At 44.5% G+C, this 13,636-nt stretch overlaps 1 protein-coding gene across 1 annotated transcript in view; it reads right to left on the bottom strand.

Moving 5' to 3' along the window:
- Nucleotides 1-482: 482 nt before the first annotated feature.
- Nucleotides 483-13,636, bottom strand: part of dchs1b (dachsous cadherin-related 1b) — a 128,080-nt gene continuing 114,926 nt past the window's right edge. The window contains exons 21-29 of the mRNA XM_084074494.1: nucleotides 13,484-13,597; nucleotides 13,068-13,279; nucleotides 12,686-12,837; nucleotides 11,832-11,962; nucleotides 9,235-9,521; nucleotides 7,725-7,866; nucleotides 6,907-7,078; nucleotides 5,464-5,873; nucleotides 483-5,346 (exon numbers count right to left, since the gene is read on the bottom strand). Coding sequence (XP_083930620.1) covers nucleotides 3,308-5,346; nucleotides 5,464-5,873; nucleotides 6,907-7,078; nucleotides 7,725-7,866; nucleotides 9,235-9,521; nucleotides 11,832-11,962; nucleotides 12,686-12,837; nucleotides 13,068-13,279; nucleotides 13,484-13,597 — 3,659 coding nt within the window. The 3' untranslated portion in view covers nucleotides 483-3,307. The remainder of the gene's footprint in view (nucleotides 5,347-5,463; nucleotides 5,874-6,906; nucleotides 7,079-7,724; nucleotides 7,867-9,234; nucleotides 9,522-11,831; nucleotides 11,963-12,685; nucleotides 12,838-13,067; nucleotides 13,280-13,483; nucleotides 13,598-13,636) is intronic.

Genomic DNA, 13,636 nt, shown 5'->3' with positions numbered 1-13,636 from the left:
ATTGTTCAGGCAGATGTGAAGCATAAAGACAGCAATTGTGTTTGGTTTCGTAATGCACATGTTGTTCATCTGAGGCTGCAGCGTTCTGTATCTTCTGAAGCTCCTGTTTAGAGATTTCTGCCCCCGCCTTTGTTATTCCCTAGGTGAAATATTTGCTGTCCTTGAATGCCAGATGGGGACCATACTGGATGCGGGGGTCTCTTTCCATGGCTCTCTGCCCCAAGAATGCCTGCTGCGAGTCTGGCCAGCACTAAGTTGCGCCCCCACCCACTCCGTCCCCTGCTAATAGTCTTTTAATGAAGGCCAACTTCGCGGATTTACAGGGCTACCATTGAAAAGTCCAATGAACAGATAACTGGCCACTGTTAAGTTTTAATAGCCTTTTAATTCCTCACTGGAGCGCTCGGTTCTAATTCTAAAGAAAGACAGAAACGAAAGAGAAAAGTCAGACTCCGATTTGTCAAAAAAGATCAGTAGGAATTTATTATGTGCTGTGGTAAATACATTGTACAGCTCATTTTGTGTGTTGCTTCGCTACACACGCAGTCACTGTCCAACTAGTCTCCAAGTGGAGGTCCGCCAACAATGAAATGTTTCTGAGACATGATGTCACTGCTCGGCCAGTTGAGCGCACAGTGACGTGATGGATTTGGGCTCATGGCATTTATTATACTGCAGCTTTGTAGCCGAACCAGGAGCCAGCTTCGCATGAGGCAGTGAGTGATGCGATGTGATGTTGAAGAAGCAGCAGAGGTATTGTGGAACCCAAACCATCCCTTGATAATAAGAGATAATAATCTGATCATCGCAATCCCAACCTACGGATTCAGAACCAGAAGGCTGAATGCATGCATGGAGAGGGGTGGTACACTGTGTTAAAGCCTCCCTGCCTCATGCTGCACTAGCAGATGTCCAGGATAGAACCCACACAATGGAGGCACAGAGAGAGGACACTTAATGAGATACACACACATGGAAGCTGGAAGGAGCTCCCTCCATGCCTCCATGAGGACAGAGATCTGGAAATATGTATCGTAGAAATGAAATGCAAAAAACAGAGGTAACATAGAATGTACTGTAATGATACTGTAATTGGTTTTGGGATGCTAAGTCATACATTCAACAAGACTTATGCATTTAGAACTTCTAGAAACTGTCATATTTTCACGTTCCACCTCTCTGGCTCATGTGCTGCATTTCACCATGTCATGATTTGTGCTCTCTGACAGCCCACACTGCAAAAACAATATTATACAGTATATATGCTACTCTCAAAATATGCAAACAAAATTACATGTATTTGAAAATATGTTTTGCCAGTGGAAACATATTTTCATTAATGTATTTTAGATATATTATGGCCACTCAAAATACATTTTCTCATATGGGAGTGTCCAAAATATATTTCGGGGGCATTTCTTTGAATATTCTGGATTGCATTTTATTTCCATGTTGTAAAGGTGAACCACTTCACAGTTAAAAGGTTTGACGATGAATGACACAGCTGACTTTAGGAAGCACTTCATACGAAGACACAGAGGTGATCAGAAAACTGCGATCTCCCTGAATACCAAAGGGCATGTGCACTGTTGAACACAACTGAACAACCAACACGAAAGGCTCATTCTATACTTTGTCACACAACCCTCTTGCTTAAAGAAAGAATATCTATTTTCAACCCCCCAAAAAGTCTCTGCATGACCTTTTTATGACGTGGCTCCTTGGGGGCAAACCGTAAAGGTTTGTCTGTGTGTTTGTGTGTACTGTATGTGTCTGTCCAAATTGAAAACCACTGGACAGATCAGCGGCAAATATCTTATGCACGCTGCCAATAGGCCAAGAAGTCTTCTTCTTCTTTCGTCTAATTCCCGACGGGGTAGGCACAGCCGATCATCTGTTTCCATCTGGTTCTGCACTGTAGAACTGTAGAAGGTCAATTTCACGTGATTGTTGTTGTTAGACCCCATCTTGTTCATTGGAAAATACGTCATTTGTATCAAACAGCACTTCAGTCAAAAGGGTCACACAACAAAGTATAAATAAAGCTCTCAGTGCAGAGTCTGACTACTTAGTGTTCAGATTGACAAACATTGTTCCTGATTTTGATCTTGTCCGAACTTTTTCCAAATGATCTCTGCTGTTATTTTTGGATGATCTACAATTTGACAAAAAAGGCTTATTAAAATAACAATACAGCATAGTGAGAGCTGAGCGTGATTCCCTACTGTCGAACTATGGCAGTAGATTTTCTTCTCATATAAATAATAAAAACACAAATGTCTCCTCCTCACTCACATAAAAACAGTCACAAGAAAACACAGGGTCTCTAGAAACCTAACGGTAGGAGACTCATACACACCATAGCTAGCATACATACAAATATACACATATGTAAATACAATGAAAATTATAACATCTCCTTGTGGTTTAATGGCATTTTAAAGGAACAGAAATTCAATATAAAAATATATAAAAATAACAGGCGTGAAAATAAAAGAAGTGTCATCTGAAATGATAAAGAAATAAAACAATAATCTCAGTTGCTGTTCTGTAATGTGATGCATTGGCAATTCAATGCATCATCAACATATTTTTGAACACACTATTTGATTTATTTTGTCCTTAGCATTCACAAATGTGTTCAGCAGCCATTTTGAAAGCAGCTACTTGGTGAGTTCAATACTGGAGTGTAAAACGTCCACAGACACATAGACAGGAACAACATCCTTAGCTCTCTGGCCAGCCAGCGAGGTGATGTGAGAAATAAACTACACGTTTATCTACAGACTGAGGCATCTCTGACTGAAGGGCGTGGCGTGTGTACATCCTGGCAAAGATGTCAGTTCATCTCTTCTGTATCACCCTTGTTCAGTTCTTAGAAACCTGCGTCATTGTGGACATGTTCCACCTCTGTACAACGATAGTGAGACAGACAGAAATAATTTTAAAGAATGGAAATCTGTTACTGGGAGAAGCGCGAGCATGTCATTAGTGTTTATGTTCCAAAATCCACATCTGGAAATTCATGGAATGGAGCATCACTCACTGACAAGAAACCAGTCAATGGTCAAAGTGTGGCCAACCGTTCTTGTGTGGCCAAATGTTACTATTCATAGATTTGTGAAACTGTCTGTAACATGTAGTTAAAGTTCTCCTACTACATAATTTTGAGAAGGACAGTAAAACTGATACCCTCACCTAATCCTCACTCATGTTTCTTCTGTCAAAATGAAGAGGCCTCTTCAATCACTCTTCAGTTTTCCATCCATCTGCAATATTTATGTTTTTGAACTACAATGTTTTACTCTTATATCCTCATCTCATGGTCAGGGCTATGGTCCAGTGAGGGCTCCCTGGTGCTAATCATAGATGCCGAGGGGCCTTGGTTGACTCCGAAGGGAGACACGGCGGGCGATCGAGCTGCCAGGGGGGAGAGGGAGGGCGAGAAGCTGGGTGACATGGCCGCTGACGAGATGGAGCCCTCGTGGCTGATAGGAGACCTGCGCAGCGAGGCCAAGTGTGGGAATGTCCGTCCAATCACAGGGACCTTAGGGGGAACGGACATAGCCCCCGGGTGTGCCACTGCCGTGATGAGCGGTGGCGGGTCAATCCGAGGTTTGGGATCTATTTTGGGTTTGGGCTGGAAGGGATGACGCGGGTTCTGGTTCAGCTGGGCAGTTTCATCTTTCAGCCGGGCGATCTCTGTGAAGACGTTAGCCAGAGGTTGGAACTGAGGGCACCAGTTGAGAAGATAGTCCCAGTTGTAGCTTCCGCGCAGTTCCTCATCACTGGCCACAATAGCTGTTAGTGAGCCATCTACAGAGGGTTTGCCATCCTCTGGGAAGGCATAATCCTTAGGCAGGGAGATGTTGAGGCCACGGCCCACTCCCAGATAGCCCCCTCCCTCGTCCCTGTAGACTGGGACTTGACCAGACAGCAGGGTTCCGCTGAGGCTACCTCCCAGCTTCTTCCCTTTGAACCAGGTGCTGCCTTCCAAGGCCGCGGGCTCACAGGAGATGTCAGAGAGCTGGTCGGCATCCTGCTGGATTCCAGAGTCCGGCCCTCTGGCCGAGATGTGCTCCTGCATGGATGACGTAATGGAGGCCACACGGGGGTACTCATTTATCATCCTGATCTCGTCGTCTTCCGCCGCCTCTGCAGAGCCTCTCCCGCTGGAGTGGGAGGGGTCCAGTGAGCCTCCTCTGGGGTACTGTCCCCCACCCGCTCCTGTCCCATCTGCAGCGTATCCCGGCAAGGCCTGGTGGTAGATCCTCTCCCCTGCGGGGCCTGATTTGGAATCGTCCATATTCTGCAAGGCGGTTCCCGAAGCAACTGTTCTATTCCCTGTATCCTGGGCTTTCTTCCTGCGACGCGACTTGACCAGGAAGACCACAACCGCCATGACCACCAGGAGCACAATGACTCCCAGGGACACGGCGATGACGCTGACCAGGAGGATGTTCACGTCGGCAGCCATGCCGAAGTTGGTGCTGCTGACGTCAATGGAGACCTGGGCTGTTGTGGTGCGAGATGTGTCCAGTGGGCTGTGGGCTGCCACGTCCATATTCATCAATCGTGCTTCCCGTTTGGCGCGCCCCCCACTGCTACTACCAGAGCTGTCCATCTTTAGGAAGATGACACCGGTGGTTTTGTTGACATCAAAGTATGGAGACATGGTAGGTATGGAATAGAGCACAATGCCATCCACCCCTCCATCCTCGTCATTGGCCAGAACCTGGCCGATGCTCTGGCCTTTCTTAGCCCCCTCGGGGACTTCAAAGGAGAAGTCGGGAGAACTGAACAGTGGGTCGTACTCGTCCTCACCTGTGACGAATACCTGCACGGTAACAGTGGCCGAGTGGTTGCCTGCATCCACTGCCAAAGCTACAAAGTTAAAGGAGTTGACCTTCTCAAAGTCAAAGGATGTTCTGGCTCTTATCTCCCCTGAGTTCTGGTCCACAATGAAGCTGTCTTTCCCTGGCCCGGACCGCTCCAATACGTAGTACTTCAGCTGGCCGAAGACCCCTGTGTCGTGGTCTATAGCATGGAGGACAGTCACGGCTGAGTTGACCGGCTGGTTCTCTCGGATGCTGGCGGTCAGCACTTCTACCGGGAAGAATGGATGGTTGTCATTCACGTCTTTCACCTCTATCATGACAGGAGCCAGGGCAAAGTGAGAATGGCCGTCCGAGGCCTGGATGATGACAGCGTGGGTAGGCCGGTGCTCGCGATCGAGTGGCCGCTGAAGTCGCAGGGCCCCTGTCCACTGATCCACAATAAACAAGGCCATCTCATCCCCTGAGCTGATGGTGTACTGGACCTCTGCGTTGGGTGCTGAGTCTGGATCTGACAAAGGAGAGAGAAGAGAGCAATACATTTACACAAGTGAAGGAGAGGGAAATAGATCATTCAAGATGTTGTGAGTATACATTTAATATCTCAACATCAAACACTTTCACTCACCTGTGGCAGTAAGTCGTATGATCTCAGTACCAGCGGCAGCCCCCTCGCTCAGAGACACAGTGTACTCCGCTCTGCTGAACACTGGTGGGTTATCGTTCACATCGCCGATTGTTATCACTGCAGCAACACTGGAGCTCCGCTGGGGCATGCCACGGTCTGACACCACCACCGTGAGATTGTAGAGCGGCATGGCTTCGAAGTCCAGGCCCTCGGCCAACAGCAGTGTTCCGACAGTTTGGAAGCCCCGTCCCTCCAGGAAGCGCACGCTGCTTTCGATCTGGAACGCGTTCCCCTCGTTGCCGCTGGCAATGGCGAAATCAAACCCACAGTTCTCTCGGGAGAGGTCACTGTCGAAGGCCTCGAGGGTCAGAATGGTTGCCCCGGGGATGGCGTCTTCGGAGACCGTGGCCCTGAAAACAAAGAGTAGTTTAATCATTGCAACAGTACATACCGTAGATACTGTACCTATATATTATCATATTTCCAGTTTTGGCTACTTTTTCCCTTCTTTTTTAGCGGTGCCAACCGCTCTACATTTGACTCTGTCCGTGTGAGTGTCCGTCCGTCCGTCCGTCCGTACGTTATGTCCGTCCGTATGTTTGAACACGGCAAGGTAGCAACACATGCGCCACTTCAACACACACACACACACACACACACAAGCCAATACTGCACACATGCGCACGCACGAACACACACACACACACACACACACACACACTTGACGTCCGTATGAGCATGGCGTATGAGCACGGAGTATGAGCACGGTATTTAAACAGCTATAACTCCAGTTCACACACAAACACACAAGCCAATACTGCACACATGCGCACACACGAACACACGCACACACACACACACACACACACACTTGACGTCCGTATGAGCACGGCGTATGAGCACGGCATTTAAACAGCTATAACTCCAGTTCGCAGCATGCTACGGAGTACAAATTTTGTACATGGACTAAAACCACCAATAGGGACGAACTGAAATTAATTAAGCCCCGCCCCCTCTGTCTTCCTATTGGCTGGGCTTTAAACAGCCGTAAGTCCAGTTTGCAGCATGCCACCAAGTCCAAATTTGGTATGTGGACTTACACCACCAATAGGGACGCACTGTAATTACTTAAGCCCCGCCCCCTCTGTCTGCCCATTGGCTGGGCTTTAAACAGCCACTATTCCAGTTTGCAGCATGCTACCAAGTACAAATTTGGTAAGTGGACTCAGACCACCAATAGGGACGAACTGAAATTAGTTAAGCCCCGCCCCAAAGGCACCGCTTCCTTCACACAGGGTGTGATTTTTTCTTATTTGCCTTATATTTTCTGTCCATCTATTGTAGCCTTATCTCGAAACTATTCTTCTCATGTCATGCCCGTACAAAATGAGAATGTTTAAGTGCAATATCTTTCCATGTTCAGATCAACAAAAAGACACTGACCTGTACTCTGATTGGTGGAAGATAGGAGCGTTGTCATTAACATCAGAGATCTGGACCTGAACAGTGGTGAGGGAAGAGAGGGTGGGGGATCCTCCGTCACGAGCTTCAATCACAATATTGACTGACGGACGCTCAGGGTCAAACTCTGCCCTCTGATTGATGAACAGGGTACCTACATAGGCAGACCACAGAGAGGCGGAGTTAGGCTCAGACATTAAAGCTGTGCACCTACTGTAGCCTAATGTGACTCAGAACAATTAAATCAGATGAAAACATTCACATTCATAAGCATATTTTGTGTTCATACATTTGATTAATTTAAAGGAACACTGTACCTTTTTTCATCCAATAAAAGAAAAAAAATCAAAAAAGTATCTTTACAACTATGCTACTGTATATAGGCAGTGAAGTTTCCTATATTCCAGAGGAAACAGCTGCCGGGAATTGCACTTGCTACTTCTGTTAATTTTAGAGTTTGCTCCAGTTCATTATTTGTGGGTGTGTTTCATTTAGATGTCACTGCATCAGCATGTACTTGATTCCTGGCACACAGATGTCTAAATGAAACACACCCACAATTAATGTTTATTTTAATTTAATTTACCTGTCAAAATGGATGCTGTGAAAAGGATTGTTTGGTCACAATGCTCACTATAAAAAAAAATCACCCAAGGTCAGACTTTGGTTAATTTATGTTGAGCAGTATTTGAACCCAGGTCAGATCAGTGTGAATTATCTGCTTGAGCCACCAGGGTGCTCTTGTATGTTACAGTAAATTGAGTCTGAAGTTAAATCAAACCATGCTTGTGGAGGCCTACCATTACTGGGGTCAATATAGAAGCCCTCCTGGGTAGATGACATCACCCTGTAGGTGATCTTCCCATTCTCTCCTGAGTCCCTGTCGGTTGCTGTTACCGTGACAACAGGACTGCCTGGTGGTGTGTGCTCGGGCAGAGTTACCTGAGAACCAAAGGAAAAGGAAAATTGAAAGAAAAACACTTAAGGCGTCACAAAAGAAAGAAAACAAGTCTTAACGGAACCCATCAATAATCAAATTTCCAGTTCCGTCAGTGAACCCGTGAGGTTGGAGGGAAACTTGGAAAATTAGATTTTATATCCTAGTTCCTGTTTTTCTTGAGCCTGTGCTAACACTGAGGTCATTTCCTGAGACACAGTAGTAAATATTACGAGTTCATCTCTGCAGCTTTTCCCCAAGCTGAGACACATTCTTGAGATTAGCCAGTTAACTATCATCACCCCCACTGTGAGAGCGTGTGTGTGAAGCGCGTGCGCACGTGTGTGTGTGTATGCACATGCACATGCATGCACACTTTTGTTCGTGCATGCGTGCGTGCAAGCAGGTATGATGAATGTGTGTCTACTGTCTGCGCCAGAATATGTACTGTACTGTACTGTATGTGCATGCATGGCTGTATGAGTACGTATGTGAAGAAGCTGTCCCGTGGGAAATATTAGCCTCTGGGGCTAAATCACTCCTCTGACTATCAAATTTAACAAGGTGTGAAGACCTGGGAAAGCTCAGGGTCTACTATGTATGCAGGGCATTCACTGTTGCACCATGTTGCAGGTGCAATGAATACAGAAATCAGCTTTCATCCTTCAATGAATATAAGTACAAATACACTTCTGCTAATCAGGGTAAATTGAGTGCATTTTTTTTCACCTGTTCACAAGTAGTAAACACCAATGATGTGCCATTTGGTTTCCAGTCCCTGATAAAAGCCATGTAGCCTTGGTTATCTGTTTTTCTAATGACCACCTTACACCAAACAATCGAGATGCTGGGTGTGCGCAATGGCTCGAACAAAACTCAAATTTTACCTCAACATTGGAAATGTATCTCCAACAGTGAAAAGTCACTTGAAAAGACGCTTAAATTATTTCATGAGTAAAAATACACTTTTTGTTTGAAAACACATTATTTAACCATCAGGTCATTACATTAAAGGATGTTATGCTTTGAATCAGAGGGCACTAAGGAGCTTCCTGCCTTTGTCAGCATTACGACTAGGGTTATAGGAGTAGGATTAGGATTTGAATACACAGTTCTGAACATTTAAATAAACACATTGACTGCGTTTACATGGACCCTAATATTCCACAATTCTGAATGACAGCCCAATCAGAATAAAAATGCCTTGTGTAAACACTTCAATTGGAAGAGAATATTCCGATCCGGTCTGATAGGAAGGAATGTTTCATTCTTGTTGAGAGAGACAATTGATCTCTGATCTCTGATCTGAATACTTTCAATCTGATTGAAGAAATATTGTCCATGTAAACAAAATCACTGTCACTCCCTGGTACCTGATAGAGGTCTTGAGTGAATGTAGGTGTGTTGTCGTTCATGTCTTCCACCAGTATGGTAATGTTAGCCTCAGTGTGGTGCTGGGAGTCGGTTGCTCTGACGGTCACAGTGTACCAGGTCTTCTCTTCGAAGTCCAATGGGGCAGTGAGGGACACTCCTCCACTGAAGCGATGGATCCCAAACTTGCCCAAGGAAGACGGGTCGAGTTGCAGTGTGTAGGACAGAGCCGGGCTGGAGTCAACATCATTACCGGTCACCAGGGTGATCTCTGTACCAATCAGTGTGTCTGAGAGAAAGAGGGAAACAATACAAAAACATTAATTATCTGTTGTCTGGCTTCACTGCATTGTAGGTTTATGGTATAAGAGAACTTAAAGATTCAAATAAAGTTTTCATGATCCTGGTAGACAGTTCCCTTTTCAGACTTGGAATTGTATATTTGGAATTGTATACTTATGTCTTTTATTTCAAAAACTCAGGCTACTAACTAATAGATATAGAAAATAGATGATAGATGAACAGTAGCACATCTCAGTTTTTTTTTTCAGAGAGTAGGACCATAGGCCCTGATTCATAAAGGGATTTGCGACCATATTTTGTACGTACCGGCATTTAGGACAAGTCGTACATATCCACCTGATGCATAAAGATTTTTTGGTCTGTGTTTTGTGCGTCAGGTGCGCACGTTCTCAGGTCAGCCCCGAGGCTGGCGTACCAGGGCTGAAATGTGCGTATGTCTTTAGAATGCTTTATTCTTCATGTCAAAATCAATTACAACAGTGGCAAACCTCAAATAAAATATGTATGTGCCCAACATTTGTCAACACATATATATAAAAAAATAAAAAATAAATGTCAAACGATGTATTGCTTAGACATGATGTAGATTCCACCGCTTTTTATTTATTTTCTAGTCTATGAGTCGCATTTAGAGCTGAAAAGGTCCCTCAGTGTCACGTAATAATGAAAATAGGCTATCATGCCTTAATGAGACTGCGGAGGGACTGACGCACGTCAGTGTCCGTGCCGCGCTATTAATTTGTAGGCTAATAGTCTACTGTAGGCTACTCTACTGTATATTGATCACATGAACGCCACACACAACAGCCTAATACATATTACCATCTGATGAGGAAACTAATAGTGGATGAAAGCTGTGTCCAGAAGATATATTCCCCATTCCGACGTAGGACAGTGATATATTAATCAAAACATAACTAATTTAATCAATAAGTAATCAATAAGCTCTGGTCCATAATCGGATAGCAGCGTTCCACTTGGATGCTGGATTTCATAATCTTTTTACCTTGGTAAAGGTGCGCAATGTTCATTAGAAAAGGCTTATATAATATCTTTCTCACGTTTTATTAGCCTTTTATTTTGTAATGGGGTTAAACCTTGTAAACTTCTTTATTCTCATTACACATGAGAGCATTTATTACGTGATCCGCTTCCAGACAGAACAGTAAGTTGTCAAGGCGATGCGACACCGCATCTGTTATCTTTATTCTTTAGACGGCGGAGTTGAACTTGCATCAGCGTTGCCAGATGTTGTGAGAGAAATAAGCAACCAGGTCTATGAAAATAAGCCCAAAAGAAGCAACTGACAGCCCATTATAAGCACTTTAATTAAACCGTAGTGAGCTTGTAGATCTGCTATATATATATTTTTAAATCTTGTAATAAAATGTGGAATATTTGGAAGATTTTTTAAACATTTTAACAACACAAATCTGCCTCCAGCGGGCACAAAACATGTTCAGATGGGGCTTATAGGGATAAATTAGCCTACATATTAACTTGGGGGTCCATGACATAAAAATATTTGACAACCACCGGTTAAAATAATTGAACAATTGTTAAGCAAGCCCAAATAATGAACTACACTTTAGAAACAAGCCCAAAAAAACGCACCCCACAGCTACCAATATTTACAAGCAACTTTACAGAAAAATAAGCTCAGATTCGCTTATAATAAGCGGACATGGCAACACTGTTCAGTAAAGTGACAGATTTGATCAGAGCGAAACTGCTGAGTCACGGTTCACACCTTTTATGGTGCAAAATGGGGCGTGGAGCAATGTAAATGAACCTCTCGGGATCATCACGCCCAGCTGGCTGTCATTATAATATAGAACTGGTCATACGCACGTCTCTGTCATATACGACACCCCTTTTGAATCGCACGTCCGTTAGTGAGTACCAGAAATACGACCTCCTTTACGAACTTCATTTACACCATATTTACGACCCTCGTTATGAATCGGGGCCATTGTGACTAAATGTACCATCAACAGATTTAGATGTTACTATAGGTACAATTGGTTGACCTGTGCCAAAAACTAATGATCTGAGAGTTCTGATTAGTTTATAGGTAGTGAGCAGGTCAGAGACGTATTTAGAAGCTACAGCATTTAAATACTTGTAAATAGTAAGTAATACAGTACAGTGATCTGTTTTTCGTCCCTGGCTGCAGTATTTTAAACGAGCTGGAGTCTTCCAACAGTCTTTCGGGAAGTCCAGCAAAAAAGGCATTACAGTAATGTCATCTGACATGTAATATAAAATTGTGTTATCATAAGTATTGTATACTTACTCTCTGGGATGTGAACTTCCCGGGGCAAGGGGATAGTGGGGCTGTTGTCATTTTGGTCGACGATGATCACTGTCAGCGTGGCTGAACCAGCCAATCGGGGACTGCCTCTGTCGGTTGCCGTGACTACAAGCCTGTGGGCACGTAAAACAAATATCAAGATTGTTTTCTGAGAAAATGTCTTCTCTTATTGCCTCCCCACAATTACGTCAGTTCAAAGGGAGCATTTTCAAAGGGATATGAAGGAGAAGAGGAGGAATAGGGAAGAGCTATATATCACTCCTCTCTTCTTCCTTCTCTCTCTGAAAAGTTATCAAAGGAGAACACGTCATCCGTCATGTCATGTTGAATGACGGGCGGCTCTCTGGGAATTAAAAGGCATTAAATCATGACTCGGCTCTAGGACCCCCTTTTTTGATTTACACATTGATGTATGCCCTTACAGGGTAACGACAGATACATTGTTGCGAAAGCAATACACCGAACATTATGAAAATGTCTCGGGAAACAGCAGTTGATTTAAAAGGTCTAAAATTGCGACTTGGCAGTCTGATGCATCTGGCATGCAGATATGCGTTTGCAGTGGTGCGAGTCCGTCCAGTGCATCCTATCAGCCTCCTCACCAGCTATCTAAACACGAAATAGCTGAGCAAGGTGGATTTACGATGCATGTTCTATTTTTTCTCTATGTGTTTACATGCAGGAAAAAATATACAATTTTCTGTACAACAATTTGTTCGTTGCAGACGTTGTATATCCACTGAGCATAAAACCAATTCTTAACCCATTCAAATTACAAAAGCAACAACAAAACCATTCATGGTTTTGTTGATGCAAACCAACAGATCTGTTCTCACTTGGTCTGCGTCCAAATCTCCCGGTCCATGATGGCCGCCGTGGTGATGCTTCCTGTCACCGGGTCGATCTTGAACAGGCCGCTCATGCCTGATGATTGGATGGAGTAGGTCACCTGACCATTCTGGCCCTGGTCTACATCTTCAGCCACCACCTGGGTTCAAGATGGCCGGAGGAGAGAGGGGGAGGAGAGAGGACGAGAATTTATGCGTGCACTTCACTGCAAAGAAACCCCAACTAACTAATTCCCATTAGAGTAAGTATCTAAGAATTGAACAATTACAATCAGTGCCACTTTTTGGAATTTCAACTTATGTTCTAGATTGCCTGTGTTCATCCTACTCTACATCCATACCTGCATGTAAATTGTTGAGTAATGAATACCTGTATGATGGGCGTTTCATATCCCTGTGCCTCTCTCATATAGGCCACGTAGTTCTGAAGGTGGAAGCGTGGAAGGTTGTCGTTGACGTCCTGGAGAATGAGGTTGACGGCCATGAAGGAGGTGGAGGACACTGTCTCAGCCTTCACCACGAGTCGCAGTCTGGGGGTGTCCTCAAAGTCCAGCCCCTTGGAGCTCTGCACCTGAATTTCACCTGGAAGACACAGTGGAGACAGGAATAAGACACGAAGAACTGAATGTTTAATGTGAGGATGCATGCATCATTACTGATTACATACTACAGTACATACAGTAGGAATCGTGGGTTTGTCAGCACGCGACACTGACACTAGTAAGTATAAATCAGGGGTAATATCTGAGGAAGCAGAGAAGTATGTTTTCAGTGTGATGGTCTCACCTGTTGAGGAAGTGATGCTGAAGACATGCCTTTTGTTACCACTGAAGAGGCTGTAGCTGATGCCTCTACGTGTGCCGTCTGGGTGCTGGGCTTGAGCCTGGGCCACTGCGGTACCTGCATTCAGGGAAATGGATGCAGATATTAATCAGAGTC

This window comes from Gymnoscopelus microlampas (genome assembly GCF_963454915.1).
Source record: "Gymnoscopelus microlampas genome assembly, chromosome: 12".
Classification (NCBI taxonomy): domain Eukaryota; kingdom Metazoa; phylum Chordata; class Actinopteri; order Myctophiformes; family Myctophidae; genus Gymnoscopelus; species Gymnoscopelus microlampas.
This window is presented reverse-complemented; position numbering and strand designations above follow the sequence as displayed.